This window comes from Balaenoptera ricei, chromosome 3 (assembly GCF_028023285.1).
Source record: "Balaenoptera ricei isolate mBalRic1 chromosome 3, mBalRic1.hap2, whole genome shotgun sequence".
NCBI classification, from domain to species: Eukaryota; Metazoa; Chordata; class Mammalia; order Artiodactyla; family Balaenopteridae; genus Balaenoptera; species Balaenoptera ricei.
In genome coordinates this window covers 117,254,224-117,268,894 of record NC_082641.1, presented here as the reverse complement: position 1 = coordinate 117,268,894, position 14,671 = coordinate 117,254,224, and the positions used below count along the sequence as shown (strand labels likewise).

At 48.2% G+C, this 14,671-nt stretch overlaps 1 protein-coding gene across 7 annotated transcripts; it reads left to right on the top strand.

The window, feature by feature from the left end:
* The first annotated feature begins 7,904 nt into the window (after positions 1-7,904).
* Positions 7,905-13,722, top strand: SPATA24 (spermatogenesis associated 24). Of its 7 annotated transcripts, none has more exons than XM_059917221.1 (6): positions 7,905-8,060; positions 9,311-9,376; positions 9,607-9,737; positions 9,823-9,893; positions 10,746-10,864; positions 10,964-11,150. In XM_059917221.1, exons 1-6 carry the CDS (start codon positions 7,944-7,946, stop codon positions 11,063-11,065), a joined length of 606 nt encoding a protein of 201 aa, XP_059773204.1. In that variant the 5' UTR covers positions 7,905-7,943; the 3' UTR covers positions 11,066-11,150. The 7 variants fall into 7 exon arrangements, with proteins under 7 accessions (XP_059773204.1, XP_059773206.1, XP_059773207.1 ...); XM_059917223.1 differs by lacking the exon at positions 10,964-11,150 and adding an exon at positions 11,157-12,412 and having other exon boundaries at positions 7,907-8,060; XM_059917224.1 differs by having other exon boundaries at positions 7,907-8,060; positions 11,010-11,136.
* The last annotated feature ends 949 nt before the right edge of the window (positions 13,723-14,671 follow it).

Below are 14,671 nucleotides of genomic sequence, written 5' to 3'. Positions count from 1 at the left end.
CCCAGAGAATGTTCTTGTTGGCATTTCCCCTTGCAGCATCACACTTAAGCTGAGTCCCTACACCCCACAGAGGTACAGTGGTCATACCTAAGAGGAGGCACTGCCAGCCAGCTGGGCTGTTTGCTCAAGCCTAGAGATAGAGAGGAAAGACCCTCAGTCTGTGGCTATGGGGGTATGGCGTTGGCCCCAGCAGTCATTGTTTAACCCAGTGCCCTGTAGTTTGTGATAGGAGATACTTTTTCATGTAGTCAACATTTGTTGAGTGCCTGGTGTGGAATGAGAACATTGGCTCAGAGAGGATGCATGGTTGAACTGGGTCACACAACTTGTTGTGACAGAGCTAGATGCTAGGCCGACTATCAGGTAGGAAGTGTGTGATCATCCCCATTGCTCAGGTAATTCTAGCCATATTGGTTAAAGCAGAATCTTTCCCAAGGATGCTCCTCCCCCCACCCTGGGATCCTGTATCCTTTCTATGGCAGTCCTACATCCACTTAGGACACCTCTCTACACCACTTCTGTATACAAAACAAAAGCAGGCAGCTCTTCCCACTGGTGACAAGGAGGAGGGAAGTTGTTGCCTGGACTGTGTGGTTCTGGGCCTTCCCGTGGAGGTGAGCTACCAGGACCAAGCTGCCCAGATTATATCATGAATCTGAACCTGGAAGGATCAGTAGGTAAATGTAGTCTACACTCCATGTTTTCTTCAGAATGGAAGAAAAGTTCCTGTTGGAAGGAGAGTCTACATTAAAACTTGTTTCCAAAGTAGAGTTTTCTCCTTTCAGATGCATAGCCATGATTTAGGCAGATGTATCTAGTATTGTCCCACGTGTGGGCATCCCACAGGGTCAGGAGATGTGTCCAGAGGTAAAGAGTGGGGCTTTGGTGGCTGGTAGGGGCACCTGCTCAGCTGTAGGGAGGGAGAGCAGCTCCAGAGATAGTCAGATTTTGTCACCCAACGAAGTCTATCCTCCTGGGTTTTGGGAGGCTTCCTTGATCCCCTCTGAGTGACTGAAGGGATTTACATGATAAAATGTGCCTGTGAGCCAAATGAGCTATAGAAAGTTGTTTTCCTGTACACACAAAAATCAAAGCTCCCCTGTCCCCAGCCCCAATCTCTGCTAGAAAATGGGCCATAATTAAACTGACTTGACAAGGTAAAAGACTCTGCTCTAGATGCCCATGAATAGTGTAGTCACACCTGGATTTCATGGCAGAGATGAGTTATCTGTGATGATACTAAATAGAGGCAATACTAACTCACTTCATTAAATGTCAGGTCTGTTGTCTGTTTTTATAGCACTGATGGTACTGTTTTATTTATTACCTAATAGACTGCAACACTCACATCTGGTTTTCCTCAAGGGAATGGTATTTGCTTTGGATTGAAGGATAGTTTAATCTATTTGGTACTGTCCAGAATATTGTTAAACTATAATTTCCTGAGTTGCATTTTAGATGGGTTGTCTGCATGGTGGTAAAATAAGCGTTTTCCTCTTGCCTACATCATTTGGAAAGTTTTTATCATATATAAACTCTCTAGGCATGGCGTATTCTTGCTCTCAGAACTTGGCATGCAACTCTAGACTATTTCTGTGAGCACAAATGCAGACTGGAGACGCGTGATGGGAATGGGGCTAAGAAATAGGGTTTGAGGCTCGAGCAGAAAGCGAAGCTCTCGTAAGAATGGAAGTGCCCTCTACACTGCATGATCAGCAGTGAGGAAGGTGGGATGAAAACCCTTCTCATCACAAGGGGCACTGCAGCTTAAAGGAATCTGTGTCCCCAGATTAGCAACCCTGGGGTTCATCTGCTCAAACTAGAGGACTTCTGAACTTCCTTCATCAGCTCCAGGCCTCACAGCTTGGGAGAAGTGACCAGCAAGAAAATGCCATTGCTGTTCTTTCTGTTGGAAACTATTAGAAATTACGCCGAACTCCAAACCCCACTGGAATGTGGAATCCAGCAGCCTAGTCAAGCTATGTGTTACTCTCATTTACATCCTCACACTCAGGACTGGCTTTGTGAGGAGGCACTGTTGGGATTCCAGAACTTTCTGTTACGAATAGCCACACGCGTGAGTTCATCGTCTGCATGCACTGTTCCTCACAGAAGCTAGCGTTTAATTAGTATTTATTTTGGATTCATTTAAGGTATAGGCTTAGTGTCCTAATATATTTATTTTTGGAAAGGACCAACTTATTATACATCTTATTTTTTGAGCCTGCATTGTTGATAACCTCGTGCAGTGACCACCAAGTAACTATATACCTGTATGTTAGATAGTGATTACATCTTTTGCATCACATTCAGTATTTGGAATTAAAGATGTGAATGTTCTGTGACCAGAGCCAGGTTTGACACGGACGGCATCAGCTCCTGGTGGAGTAAGAATCCTGAAAAATCTGGTCACCTGATCCATTGCATCTGGATTGAGTGTATTTTAACAGAAAGAAATTAAATGATTTTATATAAAAAGAATGGCTTTATATTTTTCCTTTGTTCTTTTACCTTTGCCCATGGCACCCGTAGGTACTGCATATTGCCTGACTCCTTGGAGCCACTTAGGACTAGACAGGCTGTTGACCTCTGCTCCAGTGTTCCCGCATACATCAATGGAATTATTGGTGTTTAGCATAATAGATAGCATTGGTGGCATCACCAATTCAATATTTGTTTTCCGTCAGATGTCAGCAGCTGCAGCATATTACAGCCAATGTACACATCAAATCTACTTGGCATCTAAACATCAGGTGTTATCGCAGTTCCTTACTGGCTTTGTTCCTAATGGTCCTCAGTTAGGGTAGTCTTGGTTTAGAAATGCAGGACATTGTTAATGTAATAATAATACCTTTCATGTGAAGAAAGATTAAGGTGATATTCAATTCAGCAAAGATGGAGAACTTACTATGTACCAGTGGGCTGAACTTTTGGGATGGGGGTCAGGAAACAAGTGAGACCCAGTACCATGGCTCCTGGAGTTCACATCTAATGGGGAAGCCAATTAGACAATGCTCCCCAGTGGGAAGAATGTCAAAGGGGAGACCAAAGGAAGCTTGGGAATCTATAACAATGGGATTTAATCCAGGATGAAGGATCAGTGAAAGCAATTCTGAGGAAAAGAGATTTGAAATGTAATCATCCTTCATACAGAGCGCAGTGATTTTTTTTTAAATGGGGATAGAAGCAACACCACTGGAGTGCTCCCATTTCCACAAATAGCACCACCATCCATCCAAATATGAAGTCAGAAACCCAGGAGACTTTGTGTGGTAGACTTAATTTGGTGTCCTCCAGTGGACCACACCTAATATTCATGACCTTGTGTAGTCCCCTTTCTGACCCGGGCTGGCCTTGATCTTTAATCAATAGAATGTGGCAAAACCAGCAGCTTGCATTTTTGCACTTAGGGGAAACCAGCTTCCATTTAAGTCCCACCACCCTGCGACCACCAAGCTAACCACATGGAGAAGCCATGCAGAGGAGAACCAAACAACTGAGCTGGCAGCAAGAACTGAACGCAGACACAACCTGAGCCAAGCTGGTTGCCACCCACGCTGACGATCACAGCAGAAATGAGCTGCCCTGCCAAGCCCGTTTCAAACTGCAGAACCGTGAGCAAATAATACACTGGCTAATGTTTGTTTGGTTTTTTTTTTGGCCGCGCCCAGCGGCATGTGGGATCTTAGTTCCCCGACCAGGGATTGAACCCGCGCCCCCTGCATTGGAAGCACAGAGTCTTAACCACTGGACCGACAGGGAAGTCCCCTGGCTACTGTTTTAAGCCATTACATTTTTTTTTTTAATTAATTAATTTATTTATTTATGGCTGTGTTGGGTCTTTGTTTCTGTGCGAGCGCTTTCTCCAGTTGCGGCAAGCAGGGGCCACTCTTCACAGCGGTGCGCGGGCCTCTCACTATCGCGGCCTCTCTTGTTGCGGAGCACAGGCTCCAGACGCGCAGGCTCAGTAGTTGTGGCTCACGGGCCCAGTTGCTCCGCGGCATGTGGGATCCTCCCAGACCAGGGCTCGAACCCGTGTCCCCTGCATTGGCAGGCAGATTCTCAACCACTGCGCCACCAGGGAAGCCCTAAGCCATTACATTTTGTGGTAGTCTGCAGCAGTAGACAACCAAACACCTCGACTCCCTTTTTCCCATATCCCCTCCATCATTAAGTCCTATAAATTCTACCTCCAGAACATCCTAAATCCATCTTCTCTCTTCATCTCCTCTGATACCATCTGACTCCCAAATACCATCCACTTTCTCTGACAGAAACCACTGCAGTAGCTGCCTAAGTAGTCTCTGTGCATTTACTTAGGGCCATCTACAATCCGTACACCTTGCTGCAACCAGAGAGATCTTTTCAAAGCATAAATTATAGCATGTCACCCTCTTGCTTAAAATACTTCAGTACCTTTCTTTTGCCCCCATAATAAAAATCAGCAAAGTCTTCAGTATGTCCTAATACTTAACAAGGCTCTAACAAGTTTCTGGCCTCTACCCCTGCTTGTCCTGTACATCTTTTTCTTTTCTGCCATACTAGCCTTTTAGTTACTACACTATGCCAACCCTTTTGCCCAAGGGACTTTGTATATACTGTTCCCTCTTTCTGGAAGCCTTTCCCATTCACTTGCCCCTGCCCCCTTTGCAAAGTGCCTCCTGGTTACCTTAATAGGTTTCATTCAGCTCAAACATCTCTTCCTCACACCTGACACCCCAGGCTGGGCTAAATCTCCTTTTAAATTACTCTCATGCCTCTCTTTCTTGTACCTCTCATAGCTATAATGCTATTTACTTGAATAGTGACTTAAATTGGGATTTATTTGGGTGTTTATTTGATTATTATCTGTCTCCCCCATTAGACTAAGTTCCAGTCTGGTTTTATCTGAACTGAACCTTGAAGGAAATGACATGTCACCTGTCAGGACTTCCTCTGGAAGTACAGCTCAAATTCTTTGAAATTACTCCCATCAAAAGGCAGGATGTGTTCCCACTGCTTGAATACGGACTCTGTGGTTCCTTGACCAATAGGGTTGGGCAGAAATGACACTATGCCAGTTTTTAGGGCCAGGCCTTAAGAAAACTGGCATCTCTCATTTCGTCACTTTGTTTTTTTGTTGTTGTTTTTTTTGTTTTGGAACCCAGGCCCCCGGCAGTGGAAGCACAGAGTCCTAACCACTGGACCACCAGGGTATTCCCTCCATTTCGTCACTTTGGATGCTTTCTTTTAAACCCAGTCACCGTGCTATGAGAAAGCCCAAGTGGCGCATGGTGAGGAACCAAGAACCTTGGTCCTCAGTCTCAGATGAGCTCCCAGCTGACAGCACCAACTTGCCAGTTATGCGAGTGAGCCGTCCTGGGAGTGGAGCTTCTCATACCCTCACCCCTCACCCCACTAACCATCCCAGGCAATACGACATAGAGCAGAAATAAGCTTTCACTATTGAACCCTGCCCAAAGTGAAGATTCCTGAGCAAAGTGATTTTCTTAAGCTGTAAATTTTGGGTGGCTTGTTAATACAGCAGTAGATAACCAGAACATCAACCAGTATGACAAGCCTGTGCGGAAAGGCAGCACTTCCCAGGGCAGGATCACAAAGCTATCTGTGATGTCATGTTATCCTGAGCTTTGCTGAGCCCCAGCTGGCTAAGAACCTGTAGTTTTTGTTGACATAGAGTGGGAGTTCGTGGCAGTCCCCAACCAGGGTGACCGTCCCTCATGTCCATGCTAGTATGCAGGGTGCGGACCTGGATCCAGGGTTCTCTCTTGCTCATAACTTCCCATCCTCAGGAACTGGCTGCTGGAGCCTTTTAGGGTTTTGTCCTAAATGTGAAGGGCAGCTGGCGGAGGTGAATGTTGAGTGGCAACGGAACATCAAGCAGCACCTCCTAAAAGACCCTAGAGAGGGGACAGAGTTCATGGGGAGATTCAGTGATCGCTGCCCCAGAGCAATGTTCAGCTTTGTCCAGGGTAATTCAAAGGAGCATTCGCATTTGAAAGACAAAGTTCCTAGAGGTCTCTGTCCTGAGGCACATAAACCACAGAGCACCCTATAGGCCCATGATATCCAATACAGTAGCCACTAGCCAAATATGGCTATTTACATTTATTTATTTATTTATTTATTTATTTTTGACTGCAGTTTGTTCTTTGTTGGTGCGCCTGGGCTTTCTCTAGTTGCAGTGAGCAGGGGTACTCTTCCTTGTGGAGCATGGGCTCTAGGCACACGGGCTTCAGTAGTTGCAGCACGTAAGCCATTATGGCTCACAGGCTCTAGAGCCCAGGCTCAGTAGTTGTGGCGCACGGGCCCAGTTGCTTCACGGCATGTGGGATCTTCCCGGACCAGGGTTCGAACCCGTGTCCCCTGCATTGGCAGGTGGATTCTTAACCTCTGCGCCAGCAGGGAAGTCCCTGGCTATTTAAATTTAAATTTTAATTGGAATTTTAAAAAATTTAAAAAGCAATTCCTCAGTCACCTGAGCTACATTTCAAGTACTGCTGAGCCACGTGAGGCTACTGGCTGCTGGTACTGGACGGTGCAGAACATTTCCATCAGAGAAATTCTGTTAGACTCTACAGCTCTAGGCCCTTAAAAACTGATCAACAGAGGTGGCCTTGCCCTCAAGGACATGAGAACAGACACAATAAAAAAGGAAAGATAAAACAAGGGCTACCACTGGGAGAGCCACAGGAATGGCCATGTTTGTCAGGTCACAACATCCAGCCAGAAAGAGGCACCTAAGCAGCTAAGGAGAGCAGCCTAAGTGGCTTACCTCCAATCATTTAATTTCAACTTCCCTTTGTGGTCATCGACAACATTTTTTCCAAACTCCTTCTTAATATAGTCATTTCCTACTTGGGGGTTTCAAATTCCATAACTTCAGAATCCATTATGTTCAACCAAAATGCAGCACAGCATCATGGTTAAGAACATGGACTCTGGAATCAGACTGCCTCTGTCAAAACCCTGTTCCAAGGCTCACTAGCTTGGGTGACCTTGGCTTATTGGGTTATTCATTCTCATAGAACCTGCATTTTCTCATCTGTAAAATGTAGACATTAGAACCTACTTCACAAGGTTATTATGAGGATCACATGAAATAATACTAATAAGGCATAATGGTGTCATGAAATAGTGAATACTCGATAAATATTAGCTCTGGTAATAGCTAATATCTAATAGCCTGAGCGTAATCTTATTTGGGTTTCAAAACAAGCCCTCAGTGAGGATTGGTGGGGATGTGTGATCACCTTATTCTTCCCTGCCTCCATTTTACAAGTCTCCTTCATGCCTGACTTCAGTTCTAATCTCTTCAGGCTCTTCAGGCTGCCCAGAGCCTGGTACCAGAATGTGAGGACTCTTATCTTGGGTGAAGCCACTCTCCTTTTCTATTCTTGAGCTTCCCTTCATTGCTTAGGCTCAGGCCCCCTAAGTACTAAGTGTGTTCCTAGGAGGAATAAAGATCACAGGAGGCTGGAGTCTCATACTATGGGGGAAATTTAGAGATTAGAGTGGAATAAAGAGACATGTGAAGCTAAATATACAGGGGTTGTCTCAGCTGACCCTTGCTTCAGGGTCTTGCAGTTTAATGGGCCCTGGGAGAAGGCTGAGGGCTGGTGTCTGAGTGTTGCCTGCTCCTCAGCCCTTACAGTAAGTATAAGCCGGGCCCTGCCCGCTCCTCAGGACTGCGTGAGAAACATATCATATAATAGATGTGCAAATTCCCTATAAACTTAAATTACTAACGGTGTTGGAGGTTCTCTTACCCAGGCGGCTCCTCTAAGAGAGCGGCTCCTTTAAGAGGCGGGCCCCATCCCTGCTAACAAAGGAAGTCCCCGCCCGGTTGCCAGGGTGCTTTGTGGCGTCTCATTCTCATTGGTGGGCGTCAGCGGGGAGGCAACCCGCGGCAGCCATTTCCAACGAGCTGGCGGGGGCGAAAGATGGCGACGCCCGTCGGGTGGTCGCCGGGAGGGTCAGGATCAGTGTGTCTCGCCTTCGATCAACTGCGAGACGTGATTGAGTCTCAGGAGGAACTGATCCAGCAGCTGAGGAACGTGGTACGCAGCCAGAAGAGCTGGGGGATGCCGGACTGGACGCCTAAGTGGTGGGGGCGGGGCCAGACCCTGTCCCGATGCCAGGGGCGGGCCGAGAGCACATTGCCAATAGCGTCATCACGAGGAGGCGGGGCCCAGATGTGTTCCGTCTGGTAGAGGTGGAGCCAAAAGGGGGCAGTGTCTCGTGAATATTTACCAGGGAATTTTAGTCAAAGCCAAATTGTTTCCTACTCTCTTTGACTGGTTGTGCAGAGCCTGATAGATATGCCCATCTATTCACTGAGCTTTAGTTTCCCCATTTCTTTTTTTTTTTTTTTTTTTGGCCTCGCCACATGGCTTGCGGGATCTTAGTTCCCTGACCAGGGATCCAACCCCGGCCTCTCGCAGTGAAAGCTGGAGTCCTAACCACTGGACCGCCAGGGAATTCCCAATTTCCTCATTTCTAATTGCAGATGACTTCACTGACTTCCCAAGGCCCTTGTGTGCAGAGTAACTATAACATCCTTACTATTATGGAATCCCCTCCCCATGCTGAGTGCAGTAAGCACAGAATTGGCTCTTCACATGTTGACTTAAGGGCTTCCAACCCCTTTATGTCCCTTTGCTTTTGCTTTTTTGATCAAACCCCCGTTCATGGGTGCAAAGCATTGGAGCCACAGATTACATGGACAGGCATGGTAAAATCCTGGCCAACTGGAGTTCATGGTTTTTCTGTTTTGTTTTTTATCTGGGTAAGAAGGTGGGGACATATAAAACTGACTTCACATCTATTTCTTTAACGGTAGTATGCAGCTCTGGACACTGAATTACCTGCATACCTTTAGGTGCCCACGTCTTTCTGTTGGCAGCTGGCCTTTGCATGTGTGTTCTCACCATCTGGAACACTTTTCTTTTCCATCCTCTTCTTCTGGCCCACCCCTATTTAGCAGTCAGATATCAGGTTGACATCCCCTTCCCTTGAAGCTGTTCTGACCCTTCCCCAGGCCGGGTCAGGGGCCTCCTCTGGGAACCTCCATCATAGCACACACCATGTTAGAAGTGGTGGCCATGGGCTGTCTTCTCCATGAGACTTCTTGCTCCTTGAGGGCAGGACGTAGAGCTGAGCATCAGTGAATCTTGTGGAATGAACTCTCCCTTCTCTGGGCCCCAGTGTCATCCTAGGTGCCCTGGGCATCCCATTATCTATCCTCAGTCCTGGTCCCTAGAGAAACCCCTACCACCCCAGCCCTTCCCTGAGCCAGGCTCTGTTGCAGATGGTTCTCCAGGACGAAAATTTTGTCAGTAAAGAAGAGTTCCAGGCAGTGGAGAAAAAGCTGGTGGTAAGTGATGGCCTCTGTCAGCTTCTAAGCTTCCCCCATTTCCCAGGATCCCTGTGATTGGGTAGAGTCACTGAGTATTAGCCTCTGAGAGCCTCCAGCCCCAGGAGTAAGGACAGAATCTTCCTGTACCCTGGCTTCTATGTGCCTTTCTGAGAAAGGGGGCTGGTTAAGGGAGCCTAGCAGACCCAACGTGGCTTGGGGTAATGAGGTCACTGCTGCTGCCCCTGCAGGAAGAGAAAGCTGCCCATGCCAAGACCAAGGTTCTCCTGGCCAAGGAAGAGGAGAAGTTGCAGTTTGCCCTCGGAGAGGTAGAGGTGCTGTCTAAACAGCTGGAGAAAGAGAAGCTGGCCTTTGAAAAGGCGTGAGTGGGCCTTGGTAGTGGGGGAACGGTTGGGGGTCCCATCTGCCCATCAGCCTTCCCACCCTTTCTTATCTTCTCCACTCAGGCTCTCCAGTGTCAAGAGCAGAGCCCTGCAGGAGTCCAGCAAGAAGGACCAGCTCATCACCAAGTGCAATGGTAGGCGGGAGGCCCGCGCTCCCTCCCATGCTTACATACGTGGGCTCTTCCCTAACAGCCCAGTGCCTGTGTCCAGAGCAGGGTTTCACCCCAACTTCTGTCCCTGGCTGAGGATACAGGCAAGCCCAGGCGGGCTACACCTTCGCAAAGGCCTTCAGGGACCAGGCAGGCCACGGAAATGAGGGAAGTAGTTGGTGTACAGTATTCTTCATGGCCATAAAGGAATGGGCTCGCTCCCATTTTTCTTGAAACATATGACCTTCTTAGTCCACCTTTTTGTTTTCCCACTTTTGGTGACTATTAGAAATAGTGTACTTTACTCATAACTCTGTTACCAGAGGAACAACGGGGCAAGCACAGTGCTGTGTGGAAGCTGACCCTTAGTTTCAGTGTTGGGGACCCAATAGGAGGAGTGGGGACTGTGGTAATGTGGAGAACCATGCCCCCTCTCAAGGGCCTAGCACCTCTGCCATGGGAATAGGGGCCCAGTACTGTCAGATCTTCAAAAAGAAACTGGAAACCACATTTTAATGGAAGCTTTTCTGACTTTTTAGTGTTGGCAACTGATTTAGAAATTTTTTAAGTATTGTATGGGCCAAGGAAAATATGTCTGTGGGCCATTAGGTTTCAAGTCTGCTCTATGCAGATGCCTGTGGCCACTTGTTGGCTCATTTGGTGCTCTGAGTTGTGGGGCACTTTCAGTGAGCTACCCAGTGTCCTGAGACCTTGGGACCCCCTTTCATTTTCCCAGAATGCTAAACTCCCCTTACCTAGTTTAAGTTTAAACTCCCCTTACCTAGTTTAAGAAGTAGATGTGAATTCCATATACGACATTTCCTTCATTCACTGCAGCATTCATTTTGAGTAGGCCAGAATTCAAGCCCAAAAGAGGTTCAGTGTCTCTCCTGATGGGCCCCCACCTGGAGCCTTGGGCACCCCCTACCCACCAGTGCAGCCTTCTCTCTCCCCTGGTGAGTACTATCACTGGAAAGATGCCAGCAGGCTGCCATCTTGATCTGGCCAAGTGGACTAACAAGCCTCATGGTTGTTTGATCAAAAACTCCTGTTAGGGCTTCCCTGGTGGTGCAGTGGTTAAGAATCCGCCTGCCAATGCAGGGGACACAGGTTTGAGTCCTGGTCCGGGAAGATCCCACATGCCGCGGAGCAACTAAGCCCGTGCGCCACAACTACTGAGCCTGCGCTCTAGAGCCCGTGAGCCACAACTACTGAGCCCGCGTGCCTAGAGCCCATGCTTCGCAACAGGAGAGGCCACCGCAATGAGAAGCCCACGCACCGCAACAAAGAGTAGCCCCTGCTCACCGCAACTAGAGAAAAGCCCGCGCGCAGCAACGAAGACTCAACGCAGCCAAAAATAAAATAAATTAAATAAATTAATTAAAATAAAAAGAAAAAGAGCTCCTGTTAGGACCTCCTGGAGACCAACAGGCAGTCAGTGCCTCCATACCCAAGGATGTTGGTCTCCTAGTCCTTCCCCTTTCCCTGGACATCCCCCAACTTCCCTAAAAGGAACCTAGGGTTCTTTCCTGGTGCTGCTAGAGGCCCTTCCTCTAGGACATTTCCTAGAGAGCAGCCAGGGCCTCGGGGCTCTGCGTCTGCTTGTGGAGGGTGTGTGAGTCACGGGGAGGAGCCTGGCCGCCTCCCCCAAGAATGTCCTGAACTCCTCCAGTCGGGCATAAGCCCTCACCTGAGGAGACCTGGTGACCTGAGCTACCCTCTGGCCTGTCTCCCACCCCCCCACCTCCCTTTGCATGGTTCCAGTTTTACACTCACATAGTTCCCTATTCTTCTCAAAAGGCTTTTCTAACCATTCTCTCATTGGGTGCCGTTTATTCTAAATTTAGCTCGCATTTATTTTAAAAAATTCAAACACATTTATGATACTTTTTTCCCATAAGAACTTCACAAGCAATCAGTTTGGATTCACTGGATGACCCGGGGAAGGAGGTTCAATAGTCCTGGTCCTGTGACCCAGTGAGCCCATGTTTTCATTCTTTTCCTTCACCCATGTCTCTCTGTAACGTGTGCCTTAACTTTTTATCAGATCTTCTCTTTTGAAACCTTCACTGCTTCAGTATTTCTGCATTTTCAGGGCTTATGTTCTAGTTAATCTTCGTCCAGCCTTTAAAAGCAGTAGGATTTTCTTCCTTTGAGGATCAGAATTTTCCAGGACTCCCTGAGGGACATTATGTAAATGAAGCAACCCCAGATCCCTACAGCCTCAATGGATTTTAACCCAAGACACAAAACTTACGCTTGCTTCTAATGAGCACTTAATCTGGGGGTAAGCTTTGCCACCACTATCTCCCTGGGTCCTCCCCACCCGCCCTGTGGAATAGGGATCCTGTCTTCTCCCCTGAAGCCCTAACACAGGGCTGGGCATCCAGCTGGTCCTCAGTATGTCTGGTTGGATTGAAATGACTGAACTAGGTGATGTTTCTAAGACCTAAAGGCCCAGGGGACATCCTGTTCATTCCACAAATAAAAGTATTGTACATCTAGTACGTGCCAGGTACTATTTTAGGCCTTAGGGTTAAAGCCGTGAATAAAACAAAAAATCCTTGTCCTTGTGGACCTTATATCCTAGTAGAGGAAAAGACTAATGAGCAAAATGTATGGTCTGTGAGATATAAGTGTTAAGAAGGAAAATAAAGCAGGAAAAGGGGATAGGAAGTATTGGGAAGGGTTGTGATTTTAGACTAAGAAGGGTCTTGCCAAGGAGGTGATATCTGTAAAGAGCTGCAGGAGTTGAGGGCAGGAGCCATTCATCCTCCTGCTTTTGGGCAGGGCTGACCATCTATCTCCAAGGGCTCTTGCCTGCCCTCATGTGAGCTACCTGGTCCAGAATAAAGCCGTAAAGTCACTGACACATTCATCAAGATGTTGTGCCCTCCACTCCCACCCCATCATGACTCCATAATAAACTCATTCTTACGAAGGTATTAGCAACTCCTCTTGGACAACCCCTGGGTGGGGGGAGCCAAGTTCTGAAAAGACCCCTGAGGGAATGCCTTATTTCAGGAAGGAGCTCATGGGATGGGAACCACTCCTCCTCCCTGCCTCTCTCCCCCACAGAAATTGAGTCTCACATTATAAAGCAAGAAGATATACTTAATGGCAAAGAGAATGAGATTAAGGAGTTGCAGCAAGTTATCAGCCAGCAGAAAGAGATCTTCAGGTGAGGGGTCCAGGCCAGGCTGGGGGTTGTTGATGGAAGTGGGGAGCCAGACTTCTGGTCCCTACCCTTGGGCTGTCCCCAGCCCATGCCCAGCCGGCTCCATTGCAGGAATCACGTGTCTGACATCCGGATCCAGAAGCAGCAGGAGAACTACATGGCCCACGTGCTGGACCAGAAGCATAAGAAAGCCTCGGGGACGCGTCAGACCCGCAGCCGCCAGCGTCCCAGGGAAAAATAAAATGGTCGTCTCCTTCCTGTCATCTGGCTGTAATGCCCAACCTCTGCCTTCTCTGCTGTGGTGGTCCCCATCCTGACCCTTCCAATCCCTGTGGGTACCTCCCTGAGGCCTCACAGTGGCCTGGACCCCAGGGAAGAGGTAGGGTGAAAGGCAAAAGACACTCTCCTTCCTTCTTCCCTGCCTGCCTTTTGGACCACCACCTGTCAGGCCACTGCTGTGTTCAGAATGGATGCTCCTTGAGTCTCCAGCCCCTGCTACTCCCCTCCCTCCCTCCTTTGGGTAGTAGTGGGGGCCCATGGGGGTGTGGGGTTGTAGCCTAGGGAAGGACTACTTGGTTGTCTAGTAGGCACTGTCCCTTCTTACTCTTGGTATTAAATTCCTTCCTACATAAACAACCCTGGTTACCCCAGTGCCCTGGTAAATTTAACTCTCTCAACTTGAAGGGCTATGTGTGTATGTGTTGTGTATGTGTCTGTGAGAAGCCCTGACTGGAGAGTTCAAAGATGGTGGGTTCCAGGACCACAGTGAATTTGGGAAATCAGTTTCCATCACATAACAAGAACGTTGTACCTGTGGATCACATTTGCACCTTCTTACACTTCTCCCAAACAGCTTATTAGTCTGCACAAATGGAGGAAGGGGAAAGGACAATGGTGTGTTCTGTGTATGTGTGTGTGTGTGTGTTTTTCTTCTGCTGTGTCTATTTTTAAGGTGGGGTAACAGTGTGTGAAGGGGCTATGACGTGCTCAAGTTGCATATGCAGGGCTGGATGTGATGGACAGGCTTGATCCTCTCAGAAGCCATCACTAATGTGCCCTAAGTGATCAAGGGGACACCCCAGGCAGGGGTCCCACTCAAGGGAGGCTGAGTCAGATTTGTCAAGTCTAGCCTTTCCTGGGTCAGTGTGAGAATGAATGCGTAGGAGGGGCCAGTGCTCTTGCTCCAGGGCCAGCTGGGGCCTGAGTCATAGCAGGACCTTGAAGCCAGAAGTTTAAGGGCAAGTGGTGCCCATTGTCATTGTCCCAGGAGAATGACAGGTGGTGGCTGCTTCCCCATCAGCACTTGTCCCCAGGGCAAGTCCTGAGGTGGCAGGGGCTGGAATGAGGGCCTTGTGAGTGCATGGGGGAGCACAGAGCTATTCTTGCCTCAGAGGGGCTTTAGAGAAGGGACCAGAGCTACCCCAGAGGTTCCTAAGAGATGCCACATCAGCATCTGGGACTTGTTCTGGCAGCCTGAAAAGCTAGAACTGTCCCCTCGTCCCCTCCAGCCTAGGTTTCCACTAAGGGCAGTGGGTCCAACCAGGGACAGCAGTTTTTTGAGGCCCCAGTACAACTTTTGGAGTGG

Coding starts and splice junctions, on each gene's coding strand:
- SPATA24 (XM_059917219.1), top strand. CDS start 7,944: ATGGCGACGCCCGTCGGGTGGTCGCCGGGAGGGTCAGGATCAGTGTGT. Junction 8,061..9,310: donor TCCAGCAGCTGAGGAACGTG/GTACGCAGCCAG, acceptor GCTCTGTTGCAG/ATGGTTCTCCAGGACGAAAA. Junction 9,738..9,822: donor AAGCTGGCCTTTGAAAAGGC/GTGAGTGGGCCT, acceptor TTCTCCACTCAG/GCTCTCCAGTGTCAAGAGCA.